We start from the raw sequence: 20,974 nt of genomic DNA, 5'->3' as shown, positions 1-20,974 counted from the left end.
TTTCTGCCCACTTTCAGGAAGCAATATAACATCAAATATTGCTGTTTACTTTTCAGTGCTAAAAACTAGTCCCCCCCCCCCCCCCCATTTCCAACAGCAAATAAAATCCAATTTTCAGCAGGAAATATAAGTGGATTTCCCATAAAGGCTTAACGGTAGTAAGTAAAGCCTTCTAAAACATAAGTGGATTTAAGTTTCTAAAAAGCTGTTGCAATCTCTTGGATCTAGAAGCTAAATAAAGCCCAAGAGAAGCATAGATACTCATGGAAATCTTACTGGGGATGGCTTTGCTTGGGAACACAGTTGAATTCACAAAGTGGCTCTGCAGCATTATCTATTTGAGGGGATCCTGACTTGTATTGCTACAACATAGAGCTTGATGGTAGGTGGTAAAGGCTGATTTGGGAGTCTACAGATCACAGCACTGTTTAAAAACACAACAGAGTTCTTCCACAGTTGATGTCCAGATAGGCAAGATCAGGTTCTTTTGCCAGTTAGGGATGCATTTTCCCCTGTTTCTGTGCTTTAAATCAAGCTTGTGTTTGAACACCATCACCTTCCCAACTACTACATCCTAGGTTTCTGACAGGACATGTAGCCTGAAGCTTGAAAAATAAATAATGGCTGCAATTCAGGTAGCTGGAATGAATGCCTCATGAGCCACATACAGGGCTTGGAGAGCCTCCATATTGTTACCCTCCTACCCAAAGCTGTTACCTTTTGACAGTTATTTAAATTAATTCCTTCATGTGCATTAATTTCTGGGACCTTGGCTCACCTCTAAATTTTTCTGTGTAGCTTTGGCTGTTAAACTCCCACCTTCTTGTAAAATGTCAGTTACTGTGACATCCCTCAGAATTGAGAGTAAATTAGACAAAAAGAGTAGAATGAAAAAAATCACATTTAAAGTGCTTAAATGAATCAGTTGTTGCAAAACTAGAAAATACAATTTGTGAAGAAGTGGTGTTTGGGGTGTGAAGAGAAGAATGCTAGACTCTGTTCCTGTCCAGTTGGGAGATGAGAACAAAGTGAAAGTAACATGATAATGGAAATAAAGCTGCAGATTCTGTACTTTGCTCAGGGCCAGCCTGGCTTGGAAGCTTCTTAGGGATGATGCAGTGCCATGTGACTGCTTTGACTTTCCTTGACAGGCTGATTTATATACAGTCTTCTTCAGACAGAGTAGTGAAGTAAAACCTAATCATCTCTGGATCTGCCAGCATTAGTTCAATGCGGGAGAGATGCAGACGCAGTGGTATGACCCATATACATGAAACCATTCTTGGGGAAGAGGGCAGATTTGGTCCCTACCAAAAGAGTGCCTGCAAACATAAGAGATAATGTCTTATGAGTCTTGAATCTTGCAGACAAGTTAATTCCGGTTGGTTAATTCAATCCAGGCTCCTGAGTTGAGGGGGAGAAAAAGAGGAGGTGATTATCAATCGCTGAGGAGACTTGGGTTTTGCCACACTGCTTCTCTGTACCGATCTGTGGACTCCCCTGGATCCAAAGTGTGTAACTTAACAGGGCTGCCAATCTGACATTTAGCATCAGCCTATAAGTTGCCAAGCACTATACATACTGTGCTTTCTAGAAACGCTGAATGATGTAGCACTACTCTTGGGCTTTTCTCTCTTGTTTTCATTGTGTCATATGCAGTAAGCTCTAGGGTCTTATTTCGGGAATCCCCACCCCCACCCTGTTTAGTTCTTTTTTGCCTCCTCTTTTGCATGGAATCACCCTCTGTAGCACTTAGTCTTCCAGCTTATGGATTCCTCAATGCACAGTCAGCATTCCTTATGGAGCCACTCAAGAGATGACAGCACTTCCTTTCAATTTTTCTTGGGTGGGGTAGGGACCAGTTTAACCTGGACTGTGTATTTTCAAGTTGTCTCATTATTTCTCATCCCTCAAATGACAAACCGTAGCCAGACTACTACTCAGGGTATGCTACCTTAAGGAAATCTTAACAAAGCAACCATACCTACAGTCTTTCCTATAAAAATGATTGTACTTCTTTGCTCTGAATGTTCCTTTTATGTAGTAAAGAGTTGCATGAAACCTCAAAGTGTGTGTTTTTATCATCATGAGATGGTTACAAACTGGAAGCTGTTGCTTTAATTTAAAAGTTGAAGCACACACAGCCTCTTGAGTGGCTTGGTAAGTCGTGCTAATGTGTATAACCATCCTCTATTTTTTTTCTCTCCCCCATGCCCCCTTCTAATGTTTGTTTCTCCTTCCCCTTTCACTATGTCAGTCACAACGCTCTTAAAACTCCCAGCTGGTCTTGTATTTATTTTATGCTTTCATTCTTCTTTAATAAGTACATTACTTGCAAGCAGTGAATTGAAAACAAAGCAAACAAATTGAAAACAAAAACGAATTACCATTAGTTGGTTGGACAGTTTCTTACTTTGTGTTACATTTAACTGTTCTTTTGACAGCCCAGTTTTTAAAGCCAGGTTCGTATGGAAATGCTTTCACTCCACCTGCACTGCTTTTGGAAATAGCATAACGGCTTCATTTGTCTGTTTCTTTTTAGTGCATTCATAACACAACACACTTAAGCACAATGTCTCATCTGGGTAGTAACCATTTCCTTTTGTAGGAGTGGGGATACAAAAGCAGCTGTTTTCTGTCAGAATTTCTGGTCAGCCTGCTGCTGATATACTTTAATTAACCAAAAGCTGCTGCATTTTTCAATATTAAAATCCATGAAAATGCTTTGATATAGTGTTGCAGTAATTGGACTACTCCCTTTAAGAGACCTTTATTTAGTGAAAGAAATTGAGCTGAAATGGCAACTGACGAAAGGGGAATCACATGGTTTGCAGAAATATGGAAACTCTAAAACCTCATCTTCCAAAGTGAGCATCTCCATCCTGTTTCTAAAAGAGTTCAATGAAATATGAGTGTGTTCAGTGCACTCCAGGAACTATGGGCTATTGAATATCCCTTGGGATGGAGGGGCTAGAAAATTGGGAGAAAAAAAAGAAGGATTGAGGCTTGAAACAGATGGGCCAAAATTGTGCCGGGATCACAGCAGCCGCATGGGACTGCTTCTAAAGTGGGCCATCACCGCAGTCCCGAACCTAGCTTTTCTGAGTTGGCATGGGCTCAGCCCGATTTCCAGCTGCTTTCGGGGTGTGCATTGTATAAACGCCATGCCCCCAATGTAGCCCGAAGCTGGCATTTTTTGCCTATCTGTTTTGGGCCTTTGTGGATTATTTGAGCCTCCACCAGCTTATTATTTCAAATGAAGGGAGTAAAGAGTATGGATACACTGCAATATTTTATTTCATGCCCCACTATTAGAGAATGACAACAAAGTTTCTATTAACCATTAGCACAGTAAAAAATATAGTCCTATACAGTGGGCCCTTAGTATCCACGAGGGATCCTTTCCAGGCCGCCAATCTCCGTGGATGCTCAAGTCCCATAGTACTCAATAGTGGCGCTGCCATTTGGCTGCGCCACCATTGAGGACTATTGCACTTTGCCCCCTCCCCCTCCCCAATGGCAGCTTCATTGTTCTCATTGCGGCAGGCAGCAGGGACGTACCTCTTTTTTCTCCTCTTCTGCGCCTCCTCCCCCTCTCCTCCTCCTCCTCTTCTTCCCCCATCGCCTCTGCCACACCTCTTTCTCCTCCTCATCCTTCTCTTTCCCACCACCTCCTCCTTTCTCTGCTTTGCTGTTCCTCCTCGTCTTCTCCTCATTCACTTCTTCCTTGTCGCTGCTGCTGCAGCTCTTCCTCCTTCTCTTACCTCGCCTTCTCCACTTTCCTCTTCTTCCTCTTCCCCCCGTCATGCTGCCACCACTCGTCCTCCTTTTCTTCCTCCTCCTCTTCTCTGTTCATCCTCCTCCTTTTCCTTCCTCCTCCTCCTCCTCCTCCTCCTCCTCCTCCTCCCCACATCCTCCATCTTCTTACCCCCCTCTGTTGCCCTGCCGCAGCTCATCCTACTTTTCTTGCTCTTCCTCTTCTCCTTCTCCCTCCTCCTCCTCCTCTGCCAACGCCCCCCCCCCCCCCATGGGCTTGCCATCCGCGTATGCTGAAATCCGCAGATGGCAAGTCCGCAGATATGGAGGGCGGACTGTGCATCTTTATTCAGAAGTGATTTCAGTAGCATTTCCAAACAAATTTGGATAGGGTTACAACCTATTACATCTATGTGAGGCACTCACCTTGCACAGCTACACTTGCATAGCAAGCTGCTTTATGCTCAGTCAGGCCATTGGTCCATGTAATGCGATTTTTGTTTATTGAAAACTTCTCCAAACTTTTAGTAAAGAAGAGCTTCCCCATATTTTAGGGGTATCACTGATTTATACAGAAATAGGTTACTGTTCAGTGCTAAAAAATTACAATTGCTTTTTGGCGCAATTTAAATATCAACATTCTTGTGATTTAACACTTTGTATTCCTTGTCAGAAAGTTAACTGTTGGAAATTTCTTTCTTTAACAAGGACATTGTCTCTTTTTCTAAAAGTTTGAACCACTATTCTCAAAGTCTGTTTTAAGAAGTGTAATAAAACAATTTGAAAGGAAAATTTGGTTTGTCCATTGGCTTGGCTGGAACCATGAACAAATAACTAGGAGAAGTGAAGAAATAGATTGTCATTTGGCATTACAGAGTATAACAGAGAGTTCAAAGACTGTTTTTTGTTTCCAAAAAACTAAACTATTTTTAAACTTGATTTTTTTCTTGAAGATGATTTTTCAAGACTGTGCAGTAAAATGCAGAATATACAGCATAGGAAAAGTGACAAATAATTTCATGAACAAATAGCTTTACATTCTTTCGCTTCAGTGCCACTATAATAGTACTGTTTTTGTGTGTTGTTCTTTTCCATTAAAATTACAGTTTTGATCCACAGCAAGTTAGGGACACTTAGATATCATAGAAATAAATGTTAAAAGTTAGTTCTTCATTTAAGTAGAATCCAAATGCAGTTGGCCCTCCACATTTGCAGCTTTGATTGTGTTTTTGATTGATATATTCCTCCAGTGCAATTCTGCTGGAAGTTGACCATAGAGTTGTGCTGGAGAACCTAGAAGGACCTAGAGAAAACACTACTCCAGGCATTTGTAGATCTTCCAGCATGATTCTGTGATCAACTTCTGACAGATGTTGAGCATAGAATTTCACTGGAGGACCTGGAGATTCCTAGAGAGATGTTCTATTAGGTAAAAAGAATAGTGTTTTTTTTAAAATTTATTTATGGTTTTTCCACATTCGTGGAGGGTCCTAACTCCAACAAATGTGGAGGGACCACAATTAATTTTCTTTGGACCCAAGCCATTGTCTCTTTCATGTACAAACTTTTTCGTAATTGCAAATACTATTATAAGATAACATCTGATCAACATGACAATTAATTAATGCATCTAGGCAACAAGTTTTTTTTTATTTCATGTTTTCTTCCTGAGCCTGAGTTTAAGTTGCCCAGGACAGCATGAATAAAACCAGGCTAAAAGCATATAACTGTTTTTTATTCGGCCCACTTTTATAGGGGTGTCTATTGGTGCATTTTGATTCAGTATTTTAGAGATGGACCATCTTATTCACAATTATATTTTTAAATGATTCATTAGATGGAAAAATAATTTTGTAGAGTAAAAAAAGTTTTAACAAATGTCTATGATTTGCATAAATAACAAAAGGTATATAAGCTGTGCCCCCCCCTCAGCTAAACCTTCTGAATTAAGCTGTGCCCCAGATCTTTTTTGTTGATATACAATCAACATCCTTCTCTAATTGCATTCTTCAACAATCCAGTGAATGTTGCCATTTTATATAAGGGACACCATTTTACTTTGCCATTGTATATAATAGGACTTGAGTATTCACAGATTTTGGTATCCACAGCAGGTCCTGGAATCAAACCCCAGCAGATACCAAGAGCCTACTGTATTTCAACTCAGGTTTCCTCCCTTATTACCTCTGATGAAATAAAAATGCTATTTGTGCTTTTAGTTTTACTCCTTTAAAGTAAAAAATCAGTTAAATGTCAGACTTCAAAAGAGATTTTTGATGAATAGCATCCATTTCTCAGGGTTTCCATAAGGCTGTAAAGTCTTGAAGGCACACAACAGCAACAACAACGGAAAAAGTCAGTGTTAAGTACTAAGCCAAACTTTCCCAATCTTGTGACCTCTAGGTTTATTGGACTACAGTTCCGCTCATCCCCAACCAGCATGCTCATTAATGAACCGTAGATTTCAATTAGGCTGAACTCTGGATTGAATGAATTAGAATATTGACTGTTCAGTTTCTTTTGTTAACTTACCAGAGCCACTTCCTCTTCTTTTCAAACACTTTTCTTCAGAGGTATCCAAGACCAGAGTTTAAGTCTGAGCAAAAGCTCTGACGATTTTCTCTGACCCTACAGACATACCCAACTCTCTGTTTGTGAAGTTACATCAAAGATGGTGTACGGGAGGAGAGCACAAGGCAGCATGATGAGAGGTATCAGAGATGTATAATCTTTTCTCTCTGTGCTCTCAACCATTTCCCTTTAAGTCTGGTTTGTTTCTAGTTTTTGAAATGTAGCTGATGAATTAAAGTATGCAAGCACATGCGCAAACACATGCACACACATAAACACACTCATATACAGTACATATGCAGACTGGGGAGTGGGAAGAAAGCACCAAGCTCCCATATTGTCCCTTGGAATCCTCTCTTTTCCATAGAATTCTATGAGGTTTAAAACTTAGTGTTTCCCATAGAACATTTAATTTTGACCTTATTGTGGCTATCCTAGCTCATTTAGAATTTAATATTTTTAACGAAATGTTATTCATGAGGAACAGGAGTGTTCCTAAGTATATGACGAATGAAGTTTCAAAATTTTACCGTTAGACTTTACTGTCAAAGCAATCTTCCATTTGTTTCCATTCATTTAACAGCAAGGCATCTAGGCATGCCTGAATCCTGATACCTTCCATGTTAAAAATGCAGCACTCATCATAGGAAACTTCTTAAAAATTATTTTAACCTTCATGTAAAAAGCTGGCACTGAATTGCTGCATTACGTCCCCTCCACTTACATTAATTTCAATCCATTTTGATTTTCTTTTTTGAAAGATGAGACATTTTGCTTGTTGTGTTTTCTCCCTACATGCACTAATGGTTCCTTGCTGTTTTAACCTGTTATTAGGCCTGTTCCATTCTAACATCTTAGTACTTCTGTTAGCTTACATGTGAAATGCATCACCCAGTCTGTGCTTGAGCTCATTTTACTTTATATATATTTATATATATATTTATTCCTTTTAAATTGGTTTATACTTTCAATTTGTTTTGTATTTTTTACTAACCTCACTGTATTTTTTCAGTTTAATAATTGGCTGCATGCTATTATATATATATGTGTATATGTATATGTGGGTGTGTATATATATATATATGTATATATATATATAATAAATTATCTTTATTTTTATTTTTTAAGAAAACCAATCAAGTCTAGCCTGGATTTTGCTCTGATTGTGTTTTGGTTTCTAGTGGTGGGGGCAAGTCTGACACGTAACTGCTTAACTTGGTCTCTTCAAAGCCTGACACACAAACAAGTTTTTTAAAAAGACTAAATACATCATTAGTTTTTCTTTGCACAAATCAACTGGTGCTCTCTAGGTGATGGATATGATTGTATAACTAGCTTGATTTTATGCTTTTTCAATGTCAATGTTTTTTTTATTTTCTCCCACATTGCTTTTTTTCCCTGTTATGCACAAAAGTTGCCCAGCACACCGTCAGAAAGTGCGATGACCCTCCCTGAAACCCTGTTCCTGTGGAAAAATCTTGCCAGCAGGTGTTTTTTTTTTGTTTTGTTTTCATTATTTTTTATTATGTAAATATCTTTTCCCTTTTACTGGGCAAATCTTGCCCACGAGTAGTTTTTATTTTATTTCTTTTGCATGCATATATGTAGAAATTCTTTTGTTCATGTGTTTAAATGTCAGTGGAAGAGAAGAATATATTACTGGAATATTTTTGGTTTGTTTCTCTGTTCTATCTGTCAGGATAATATTGGACACCGTTTGCTACAGAAGCATGGTTGGAAGCTGGGCCAGGGCTTGGGGAAATCCCTCCAAGGTAAGTAAGACATTTGACAGTTGAAACATTTATTATACTTTGGGTTACATTTCTAGATGAGATTACTCCCCTCCCTCTGCCCTTCTTTTGTACCCATTAAGTTTTACATTTATCATGTTGCACTCAGTCATTCCTCATATACACAAGTCCAGCATGGGTCTGTGCTGTGAAATGTGGGTATATGCCAGGTTTTATTTATAGCAGTCTGAAAGTTGTGCGTTAAAAGCAAAGACAGAATGGGTGGAAGCAATTTAGAATGGGAAATTTGTGTATTGACCTGTTGAAAAAGATGATTGACAGTTACACCACCATGATTATAGTTTGCAGTTGAAAGCATAAACCAGAAATAAATGGGAAAGAAGATCGGAGCTGTCTCAACTAGTCACAAGATGTTTCTTTTATTTAGGCAACTTAAATAATTTGGTTCCCCAGAATCTGATGGACTACAACTTCCACCATCCTGGGCCATTCAGCCTGCCCTATTTGGATACGTAGGTTCTTAATTCGGAGGTTATAGCTGAATGAATCATCTGCAGAAAGTAATGTGAGCAGAAGGAGGAATCAAATGCTTAAGGTCATTCTGAAAGTCAAATCCAAGCACCTGTTAAAATCTAAGAGTTACTCTCTTCTGTTCAGTATTATGGATTCTTGTTAAAGCAAGTACATGTTTATTCCTACCTCCGAAGGGTTTGTTTATTGCCAGGTTACTATCTGGCCAGTAGTACCTTATTTTTTTAAAAAGCCACTGTGAAACAAGTTAATTCTGAATTATTCCTGTGTAATGTATCTGATCCTTGGGAAAGTGGTACTCCTTGTGAAATATATGAACATCCTAAAGGATAAAAAAAGTTTGCAGGGGTAAGGAAGCATCTTGATGAATTTGACCAAGATTTTGGATGATTTCATATGGTTCTAGAATGGAAAGATTAGTTACAAAACTGGGGAAGGGGGACATAGAACAGTTTTTGACTTCATGAGGGAACATTCACCCTTGACAGAAGTGGCTCTGCTTTCAGAATATGTTTCCTCGATTTTATTTGCAGAACCACAGTTTGGATTGATTTAAGCAATTGTTCTGTGGCCAGAAACTGCCACATTTTAGTCTCTCTCTGAAGTTTAGGGGGGTCATTTTGGCTGTTGAACTGTTAAACCTCTGCTACAGAGGGATATGTATCTGACACCTCATCTTGCAGTCTTCAACCTTCATAGAATCTTACATAAATATATGCACAATACCCAACAGTTAGAGAACTGCTGACTTAAATTGTTGTCTGTACTATCTCAGACAAATTTAATTTGCCTTATTTCAGGGTGCTTTTGTTTTTGTTTTGCATTTTTCTTTGTTCATTTGAACTTCAAAGCCATGCTTGTTAGCTTGCAATATTAATCCATCACTAGAGATAGTAGCAACAGTTTGGTTTGTTAAGTAAATATTCCAGGTACCTGCAGTAGAAGTGTGAAGGGCATATTTTAAAATTCTGGCATAGTGAAGAGCACTTGAATAAAATCATTTTCATTACCACACCCAGCCTCTTGTTGTGGTATATCAAAAAAGTGATCAGCATTATCAATATGATCCCAGTAGTGTTAATACCATTTGGGTGACTACAGAGAATGTGTCCTGAGTATTTGGGAGAGGAAGAGGATGTGTTATTGATGGTAAACATTGTTTCAATAAGGTTTTCAATAATCTTTTTGTCCTCTGTTGTGTGTCCATGTGTGTATGCATACTGAGTGGTCACTTGTATGGGAGAATAGTCTTTGGCCCGATACAGACAGGCCAAAATAAAGCTGCTTCGAGTCACTTTGGAGGTTTGCTGTTTAAATGATGCATGCATCCTAAGAGCCCAGAAGCCGCACCAAAGTCACGCTCCAGTCCTAAGGACTGGAGTGCAGCTTTGGTGCAGCTTCCAGACTCTTAGGACACATGCATCATTGAAGCACCATACCTCCAAAGTGACCTGAAGCAGCTTTATTTTGGCCTGTCTGTATAGGGCCTCAGTGTCTTATTTTCATTCAGTTGCCTTTTCCAATCCAGCCTGAGCTAGAGATGGGTTGTTACAGTTAATAAACAACATTGAAGCAACTCAGGATCCTTAATGCAGTTGCAGCACTTTGCAAAATCAGCCCCTTTCAGGGACACATTAGAGCAGGCTGAGTGGTGACTCTGCTAATTTTAGTTTGGAAGGAGTAGGTTCTTTAAAGTGTTATACTTGGTGCCAACCTGCTACAGAGCATAGTTCCAGACCTTTCCATGAGTGCATATTTATGAGGCTGTAGTGTGCTAAATTTGTACAGTGATCATTCTCCTGATCCGAAAACAAACTAGCAAGAGCAGTTCAGTGTTGATAACACCAAAGCTGTACACTTGAAATACTGAGATATTTCTTGGCCAATTATAATTTAAATTGAATATTCAGTTTGGGTTTCCAAATGAATGAGGACAAAACACTGCTTCAAAGGTGCTTTGAAGAATCTTAACCTTTTGCATAGCATGAGATTATTTCTTTCCATCCACACGTCTGCTTCTCAGAATATCTTGCTATTTGATGCTGATACCCAAGGAATTTAAGATATTCAATACTGTATGCAAAGCTAAACATTTAATGTTAGCGTCTAGCGACATATGTTTAGTCCTCTTCCTTCTAAACTACAATTGCTTCATTCATTCTAGGCAAGATTTTGCAGATTTTCTAGAGGTTTTCTATGAATCGGGACAGTGGGAGCGGTGTTCAAACAACTCAGTTTTCCATATATATTCATTTCCTATTCCGATTTACTCCTTTTTATTTAGCCACTGTTTACTCTAACATTGGCTCTGGGTATTAAATTCTACTTCTCTGTGGGGCTGGTGTCCTCCTGTTTAGATGATACAGGCCAACAGCCCCAGGCCAGGATCAGATAAGCTGGGCACTTATCTGGCAGATAAAGCCCAGCCCCGGCTCAAGTAGATCTTCTCCTAGTCTAAAAGAACTGGCTGTTTGTGCTGAAGTTTCCTAGAAACTGCATCGTGACAGCTAGTAGAGCGAATGGGCTTGCACCCCCTTACCTGCTTCCATGCTTTTCTCTGTGAAGGCTCCCACTGCAGCCTGTGACATGAGATGGGAGTGCCTGGCCTCATAGTGAAGCCAGGCCCCCCATTTCCTTCTTTAGGGGCTGTGTTGATCAATCAAGATATGCTAGCTGGCCTGTCTTAGGTGGTTTAGGAGGTCAGCTAACTTTATCCAAGCTGTCTTTCTGCTGCTCTCTTTTCCAATGAAGTGCTAACATTCTCTTACAGAAATGATAGTTTATGGTTGGAGCTCTCCTTCCTGTCAAAGGAGGTCTTTTGAGTAGCTTTAGCACGGCTTGGGAAAATATAATATAGTTCGACCTAGGACATGTCTGAGTTCAATGTTAGTCGACAAAAATTGGGATCATAATATTTTAGAATATGATATCCGCTGTTTACCATTTAAGTTGCCGCCTTACTTTGCTTATGCCCCAAATCTGTGCATACTATAGACATAAAGTTTTAACGCAAGGGAACTGGGAACTAACAAAGCCAATTTTGTATAGACCGTATGATTTTAGGAGAACCCTAGGAGAGTTGGCGGTTGGCACCAGATTTGCCTTAACTATTTTTTGAAATGGTAAGAGCCCTTGCTTTTATTTATGATTTTAATGCTTGTATAATTGTGTATGATGTTAATGTTCACAATCGTGTATAGAAATCTATGAATTTCTATTGTGACTTTCCATATTTATATGCTGTGATTTTGTTGGTCAATGACCGAATAAATTTTATACATTCCCTATATATATATATATATATATATATATATATTATAGTGCTATATTTTGTGGCCAATAGGGAATCAAGATGCGTTTGGCAGTACATTCTGATTTTCAGAAGGTGAACATGAGCACACTTGAAGATGGGATGCGTGTGTGAAAACAAGAAATTGTAAAATTCTGAAAAGAACAATTGAAATCGGGGGATTGTAGGAAGGAGGTAGTAGTACAAGAAGAAGCCTGCCTGCTCTTGTGGAGAGTTCGATAAATTGGAAATACATTAAAATAAAATTGTTTGTGCAGAGATTTTGATAGGCATATACAATCACATCTGGAAGCAGGTGCTGGAAAACTAAGAAGATAAATTCATACTGAAGCATGCACATGCAGTCTTAATAGTACAAGAGGTGAAGGGGCAGATACAGAATGAGGCAGGAAAAATTACATTGAGATGAAAAGATTCAGGGCGAACATGCATGTGTGCACACATAATGGAAAGTCAGCCTTATTGGATAAATGAAGATTCTAGAAAGCCTAGACTTTAACAGCAGTTTAATGCTAACAAGGCAGATGAGCAGTGTCCCTGTTCTTGCTACACTGAAGATCAGTGTATATAGTTGGTATTGTAATCCTTCGTTACTAGCAGTGACGAACCTCATTCCTCTGCCCCTGTTCTTGTCTGGCCTTTTATAATTCCCCAGTTGCCTACTAAATACTGATTGTGAGATGCTTCTGGGAAAATCCTGGTATCATATCTATGGGATGAACACTTTCTCAGAGAATACTGGTAAGCACATTCAGACAAAAGCCTGAGTGTTTAGTGGTAGAGAGAGAAGTGGTGTTTGGAGGAGATATAGTCACAGAAGCTGCTACATTGTATGTCTCCATCCATCCACACAGCATGTACAGCTACTAGAGAGAATTCTTAATGAAGCATTAACATAAAAATTCTGAATGAGCAAGCTCCCCAAGGCTTCATCTCTTTGCTCTTTGTCTAGACCAGTGGTGGGCAGACTGCAGACTTGTGGGATCTACAGTACTTTGCTGTATTACTAGAATCTGGATATGTGAACTAGGAACAGGTGTGTGTGTGTGTGAGTGAGAGAGAGAGAGAGAGAGAGAGCACCCCATGAGCCATATACTTGAGTGAGCTAGTTAGTTCAGCTAACAAGTTAAAGGCACTCTGCAAAGAATACATCAGTTGTTGCTCTGACATTAAGGGAATTCTACTTGGGGAGAAGAGCATAAACCTTTCTGCTTGGATCCTACCTCCATGAAGAGGGTGGTATTGTTTTTAAAACTTTATAAATTGTGGTATATACAGAATCATAGAGTTAGAAGAGACCGCACGAGCCATCCAGCCCAACTCCCTGCCATGTAGGAAGGCACAAACAAAGCACTCCCAACTGATAGCCATCCAGACTCTGTTTAAAAACCTCCAAAGGAATGGAGACTTCTGAGGCAGTGTATTCCACTGTTGAATAGGACGTACTTCTAAATGTGTAGAAGAAATCTCTTTTCTTGTAATTTGAATTTGTTGCTCTGTGTCTGAACAGCAAGATGATGATGATGATGATGAAGCTTACTCCTTCTGCCATACGACATCCTTACAAATAGTTAAACATGGCTATCATGTCACATCTTAACCTTCTCTTCCTCAGGCTAAACATAGCCAGCCCCCTGAGCTGCTTTTCACTGAGCATGATTTCTAGACCTTTCACCATTTTGGTCACCTTCCTCTGGACATGCTCCAGCTTGTCAACATGTTTCTTGAATTATGGTGCCCAGAAATGGACACAATATTCAAGATGAGGTCAGACCAAAGCAGAATAAAGTGGCACTATTACAGTACTTCCTTCCAGACACTGTGCTCCAGTAGCTGAAGCCTAGAATTGCATTGGCTTTTCTAGATGCCAAATCACATTGCAGCCTTATGTTCAGTTTATGGTCCACTAGGATTCCTAGATCCCTTCCACATGTACTGCTGTCAAGCCAGATGCCACCCATCCTGTATATATGCATTTCATTTTTACTGCACAATTGTAGCACCCTACGTTTCTCCATGCTGAAATTCATTTTGTTAGTTTTGGCTGAGTTTTCTAGTCTCTTAAGGTCATTTTGAATTCGGATCCTGTTCTCTTGAATATTGGCTACCCTGCCTAATTTGATGTCACCTGCGAATATAAAAAGTATGCCCTCTATTCCCTCATTCAAGTCTTTGATAAAGATGTTAAATAGCACTGGGCCCAAAGCAGAATACTGTGACACCCCACTAATAGCCACTTCTCTCCAATGGTGAGCATGAATGTTACTCCAGTAATATGCCAGTTTTTCTTAAGTTGTTAAGGCAGTTCTTAAGGAAGGAAAAGAGGTGAAAGGAGTGAAATGGTGCAGTGTAAAGAGAACCTTACATATTTTTTCTTCTGCCTTGAGGAGTTATTACTTTCAGTTTTGTGTGGGTTTTTTAAGGAATTTCAAGGAGAGAGATAACATTATTCTATTATAGGTAGGATAAGAGGCAGTGGAATGCAGAACAATAGACCAGGTGTAGTATTGGCTAAGGAACAGACTGGGAAATCCTCAGTTTTTATCTCACTTTGACCTTACTAGATAAACTTCAGTAAACACAGTAATTTGGCTTCATTTACTACTGTCTACAGTATGGATGGTGTATTCCCCATCACCATGTATGGATGTGGGAGTCGGACAGTGAAGATAAGAACAAAAGTAACTCATTTGAGATTTGGTGCTGGAAAAGAATGCTGAGGATACCATGGACACCAACAAGACAAAGAAATGGCTCCTTGAACAGATCAGGCCTGATCTCTCCCTAGAGGCCAAGATGATCAAATTGAGGCTGTCATACTTTGACCATATCATGAGGCATGACTCATTAGAAAAAACAGTAATACTAGGAAAGGTAGAAGGCAGTAGAAAGAGAGGAAGACCACATGTGAGATGGATATACTCAATCAAGGAAGTCTCAGACCTGAAGTTGCAGGATCTAAGCAAAGCAGTGGAGGATAGAGGATGTTGGAGATGTCTCATTCATATAGTCTCCATGAGTCAGAGCCAACTTGAGGACAGCTAACAGCAACAACAAACAGTGGGGGTATGATGATATTAATCTTATGTGACTTTCTATTAATATTTTAAAGCAATATTTTGAGTACCATATATACTCATCCATAAGTCTAAAAATTTATGCCCAAAAATTGACCCCAAAATCCCAGGTCGACTTATTTACAGATTACTATGGAAACGTGATAGCAGCTCTTTCATATTTCCCCATGCAGTGCATGGGTGAATGATTGATATTGCTGTTTAAGAGTCCTCCTCCTGCTCACACATCTGGCTGAAATGAAAGCTGAAAAGATGAAGAAAATATGCACATATACACACACTGAAGGAGCCTCCAAGTTTTACCCTCAACTTATTCATGGGTCATGACAAAATCCATTATTTTGGCCCCAAAACCTGGCCTCAATTTATACATGAGGTCAACTTAAAATTGAGTATATATGGTAGGTGTTCTAATATATTATAATAGACTCCATAACTAAATTTCTGGAAGTTGGAGGGAAAAAAGCTTCTTTGTGGTTTTAGTAGTTGAAACTTGCACCTTACAAGATGCTCCAGAAAACCAATTCTTAAAATGGCTGTGCCCACACATCTTTATGTAAGAAAAACAACACTCCCTGTTCACAGTCTACAGGCTGATTCCAACTGAGCTGCTATTGGCTCCAGCTGGCCTTCTGTATTTTTCTCCTGTTGACATGTATAGTAGGGGATCTCCTACTTGGCATTTTCTATGTTCTATCTAAATCAGTTATCCAATATTTATTCAAGTGTGTGAAATCATCCTTTATGGCTTGGGCTTTGTTCCAGTCTAAGACCTTCCATCTTGTAGATAGAAATGAGACACCTTGCAGTCTAGGTCTGCCAGTATATACAATCAAAATTGGCTGTGTCATCCATATCTAAGGGGTAGTCCATATTTAACTCTTGTATCCTAGTTGCCAGGAGAAAATTGTCTCAGTTTGCAGTTATGTGGTTGAAACTGTGTGCCTTTCATAACTCCTCAAAGTTTGACTGGGAAGTGGAAGATAGATTTGTAGAAAAGTCATCCCTCAAATAGTATTCCTGGGTGAGGATGGATTTAGAAATGATAAGTGTCAGTTACCATTTCTGTAGTACTTCAGACTGGATGAGTGCTTATTTAATCCTGGTTTTGCACTAGTTGCTTGAAGAGATCATTAATCAAAAACTAGCTTGTTCAAGATCAATTATTGTATCAGTACATCAAACTGAACTGTGGGTTAGCTTTACAAGCCTCTGTGAGCCTCACTCTTCTGTCTTCTCTGGTGTGGTCTTAGGAAGACTTCTGAAATTTTTTCCCGTCTCTGTTTTTACTAGCTGCAGTTTAGCATGCCATCTGATGAACAGTAGCTGGTTTGTTTCATTCAACCATAGTTAAGACTAGGTGATACTTAAGGGTTGGGATGTAATGCCAAACTGCAGCTAATCAAAAAAGATGGCAGCTTCCAATCTCTTTGCAGTTGTTACAGGAATGGGTGAGGGAACACATGAGCTTGAGACTTGGGGAGCAATACTTTTTGCTTCTGTTGCCAAACTCCATAGTTTAATATTGTAAGCAAATGTCACTAAGGAATGACATCTCAGAGATCAAATCTGTCATACCTCTTCCAGTATTCCTTCTACCAAAGCCTACTGCTTGCTAAAGTATTATACTTCTTATTTTTAGCTGTAAGCTAGGATTTGTCTGTGGTTACAAGTATTTTCTATGCTAGCTGTTCTTTCGGACAAGTACAGCTGAGAGGCAACCTGTAACACTTAGTAGCTGCATCTGACTGTATCTATACATAGCTCTTTAACCCTGACTGAAGCTGCATCCACACTGCAGAAATAGTCCATTTCAACACCACTTTAATTGCAATGACTCAATGCTATGGGATCCTTGGAACTGTAGTTTTGTGAGACATTTAGCCTTCTTTGTCAAGAGAGCTTTAGCATTGAGCCATGACAGTTAAAGTGGTGTCAAACTGGATTATTTCTGCAATGCAGATGCAGCCTGAGATGCTTCTCCTTCTGTACCCACCTGGTTGATTAGGTTTGTCCTTGTAGCATCCAAAAGGATCAGAGCCTTTGGTTCATCAGAGCTTCGAGTGATGTTTGGATTCATCCAGATGTCTGCATGATGTCATTGGCGCAAATGAATGTGGGATAAAGGCTCAGTAACAGTTCCTGCAGAATATTCCATGAGTTTGACAGTGTCCTCCTGTACCTCTGATAGATTGACCTGGCACCTATTTCAGTGTTCTTTCAGCTCCTGGATAAAATCTTTTTATTCCCACAGGCTTTTAAAATGCCTTTTATTTATTTCTTTTTAATTTTTCACTGTGTTTAATTGAGGCGTTCTTATCTTCTGAGGTTATGTTATTTGTTGCTTGGTGGGTTCCCCCCCCCCCCCCCCATTTTTGTTGGTTTCACTGAGTTTTAAATGCTTGTTTTAATTTCGTGATGTTTTGCTTTTAAATTGTTTTAAATATTTTCTGTAGGCCATTGAGAGATTAGTAGTTGATGGTTCTCTGATAAATGAAATGAATAAATATGCTCATATTCCTTTTCTTCGGAAGTGTGAATGATGAAAAAGCACTTCTGTTTCTTTCAGTCACTTTCTGCAAAAGTAATATGAGAACTCAGGGGGACTGACACCTGCTATAATTGACCCATAGACCTATGCAGCCTCTATCCCTTCTCTTCTTCACATGCCTTACTTGATTATCTTTCAGTTACTTACAAATCTTAAAGACAGGAGCTCTTTGAGGAATGTGACTTGGAGTTATTTTTTTAAAGGTTATGCTTCTGTCATTGGTGTAGCTGATAGACGCTTCATTTAAAAGGTGGGCTTATGGTATTATTAAGCTGTACCCATCTTGGTTGCCATCTCAGGCACAAAGCAGTATGGCTTTTGGAGAGTTGTAAGTTCTTCTATGGCCTTTTGGCTTCTCACCTGCCCTGAAGGGAGAAGAATTGTCAGTAGCGTAGGAGAATCTTGTATGTTTTCTGTAAGAGACATTCCTGTATGGTATGTATGTACGGTATGTAGGAGAGGCCAGCATTATTGAGCGTTCCTGCATGGCAGGGGGTTGGACTTGATCTCCCTTGTGGTCTCTTCCAACTCTACAATTCTATGACTCTATATGATTATGGCTCAGTTTTCAGTCATACAAATAGCAATAGAGGCCAGAGAGCATTTTGAGGTACTGTTCCGAGATGACTTTTAAAGTGATGAGTAGTAGACTACTTGCATGCTCTACCGAAAGAGGAGAGATCATAGTAGCACAGTTTCTGAGCACTGATCTTGTTTTGCTGGGAATTTCACAGGATTAGCATTAAGAACAGGCTTGTCACTCACCAGGTTGATACAACCAGATATGTGTTTACTTTTCCTTTTGATTTCAGTATATCTCACAAAGGAGAAGCTGAATGAATATTTTCCTCTTATAATTTCTGCTATATGTTTTACTTTAGCTACTCCAGTGACAGCTGTTAGGGCTGTCAAACCTGAAGCCTTGGAAGATTTAACAGGCTGTCTGGGTTCCCCAGGTTGGGCCATAACTCCCCTTCCAGATTTTATACTATGCTGAACCATTTTCAAGGTGAGGAAGTAATCCTTTTGGCCTACCAATAGTTACTCTTTAGTATAGGGTTATCCTTTCCCACATTCCAAGTTATGTAATTCAGTTTGCCAGCTTTTGCAACAAGGGGTGGGAGGAAGGGATGGTAGGTTTATTTAAAGTGTTTGAGGGGGAATTATAAGAGCCTACAAAGCTGTGCCCATATACTTTTCCTAAACAAAACAAAATTTGAATGACACTCTTTGGACTAGCAAGATATGTGAAAGATTTTTGAAGGTTAAGTAGTGACACATGGAAAGGGAATTTAGAAGGTGGTAAGGCAGGTGTGCAGTAGAATCCAGCAGTGCTAGTATTATTTAGAAGACTTCAACAAGCAATATGTAGAAACACTGATGAGAGTTATTTTGAAAAATGAACCACTATTCCTACTACTGTCATCCTCTCAGATCAAAAGTAGTGGGGATGTTGATGAATAATAAAGGGAATATTTTGGCCTCCAGATTCACTTTGCATCTAGCCTTTCTGTTTAAAGGCAGCTTGGAGCATGGCCAAAACTTGGAGGGAAAGAGAACTTCCTGGGACCTCTATGTATACTGTTCTGATTCCTTGAGAGAAGGTGAAGATCATGTAACATTGATGAAAAAAAGTGCCATCTGCTCATTCTCTCTCTCCTTTTACTAAATGAGTTCTTGCCAGGCATTGCCTATGCATGTTTGAAGATAAATGGTTATTTATCCTCCTAAATACAAAGTTGAGGATTCTGTTTTTTTGTATCAGTTACTGTTTCCTGTGGCCACATATAGAAATACAGTGTTCAGCCCTGTATATCCAGCTAGAGTTTTTGTATGTCCAAGTCATTTCTTCCTTTGTCGTGTTAGATTAAGATTAATGGCTAATGATTTATTTGGGGAGTTCAGTTGTGTAGAGCCTTCTTTGCAGAACAGGAATGTCTCATATTATGCTACCTTTTCATGTCACCGACAAGCTGGATAGAGAACTGTGGTTCTCTGAACTTTCTTCAGAGTATTGTGTGTGTGTTTTTTTTAAAGAAGTTATCATAATTGTTACTGTTGTTGTTTTATTATTATTTAATTAATTTGTATGCCACCTTTCTCCCAGAAGGGACCCAAGGCAGCTCACAGATAAAAACATTTAAAAATGATTCCAATAAGGTTTAAAACAATTAAATTATCTAAAAACAGTATAAAATTATATTAAAATATACAAAAGTTAAAAGGCATAACTAAACCATATTTAGTACATAAACACCACTCTGGTATGATTATATGTTGAATAGCTGCTTAAATAAAATGTCTTGGCTTAATTAGCCCCTCTTATCCAAAAAGCTAAGGATGGGTTTTTCTTGTCCCTGTTCTTCTCAAGTACCAGCATTGTGGAGGTTTAGGTTATGAGCTCCTCATACCTACAACCTCTTTGGGCACCCTTCTGCCGGAAGTTTACCAATTCGTTGAGGATTGATGGAGGCTTCGCAGCCAGTTAGAACGGGAGACTAGAAATCTTCCCAGTTGGATGACTGTGGGTCAAACCGAACCACAGAGTTGGAGCTACCCACCATTGCAGCTGTCTTTGGAAACAAATACGGCAGGGGGACACCCTTGCTAAACTGAAGCCTTGGGGAAAAGAGGAAGATAAAGCCTGGAAGGGTGGGAGCAACAACTGAGAAGGCTCTTTCTCATGTCCTCACCAGGCGAGCCTGTGATGGTGGTGGAACAAAGAGAAAGTCTTCCCCCAGAGATCTTAGTATTCTGACAGGTTCATATGGGGAGATAGGGTTCTTCAAATAGTCTTTTCCATCTCTAATGGATACAAGAGCCCATTAAAGATGGACAGAACTGTCAAAGCTGGATTCCACACAGGTTCTCACTTCTGCAGTATTAGGTTTGTAGTGTTCCATTCTCCATCAACTCAGTTTTTAAAATCCACTCAAATTTTTGTATATATTTTAAGCACATTTTTCCTAAGGTGTATATTTTATACCCCTTTTTTGGAAGTGATTTCCCCAAATACCCGTTTTGTGCACACTTTCTGCTACTCTACTTAATTTCACTTTCTGCTACTCTACTTATTTTTATGTGTACTTTTCCTTGTTGCATGCATTTTCATGCTCACTTTTGACCTTCTGATTATTGCAAACATTTGTGAAAAGTGCAAATAGAAAGTGAGAGTTTCAATTCAGCAATAGCTGCAAAATATTGCACAGTATTTTTCTGTGTCAATATAAAGTGAAGATCATCTATGAAAAACTTTACAAGATAGATGTGATGGTGATCCTAAGTATGACCCTTTTAAGTATTGTACTGTAGTAATTGCCTCTAAAAGAAACACTCAAATTTTAGGTTTGTTAGTTCAGAACTTTCACTTCTTATATGCTGCTCATTGTTTAAGTTTCCCACAAGGATTGAAGAAGCTATCAAGGAT

The 20,974-nt window shown here is 39.2% G+C and overlaps 1 protein-coding gene across 6 annotated transcripts in view; it reads left to right on the top strand.

Moving 5' to 3' along the window:
• Window positions 1-20,974, top strand: part of GPATCH8 (G-patch domain containing 8) — a 90,688-nt gene that overhangs the window by 32,689 nt on the left and 37,025 nt on the right. For 3 of the 6 annotated variants that reach the window (XM_089532059.1, XM_089532058.1, XM_089532061.1), the window contains 2 exons: window positions 2,445-2,462; window positions 8,027-8,099. Coding sequence is in view for 1 of the 6 variants with exons in the window: in XM_089532055.1 (XP_089388181.1) it covers window positions 8,027-8,099 (73 nt within the window). In the remaining 5 variants the exon portion in view is untranslated. The remainder of the gene's footprint in view (window positions 1-2,444; window positions 2,463-8,026; window positions 8,100-20,974) is intronic. The other 3 variants (XM_089532055.1, XM_089532057.1, XM_089532060.1) reach the window with 1 other exon arrangement.

The sequence above is a fragment of the Sceloporus occidentalis genome, unplaced genomic scaffold (genome assembly GCF_023333645.1).
Source record: "Sceloporus occidentalis isolate IW3139 unplaced genomic scaffold, rSceOcc1.0.p SCAF_7, whole genome shotgun sequence".
NCBI classification, from domain to species: Eukaryota; Metazoa; Chordata; class Lepidosauria; order Squamata; family Phrynosomatidae; genus Sceloporus; species Sceloporus occidentalis.
This window is presented reverse-complemented; position numbering and strand designations above follow the sequence as displayed.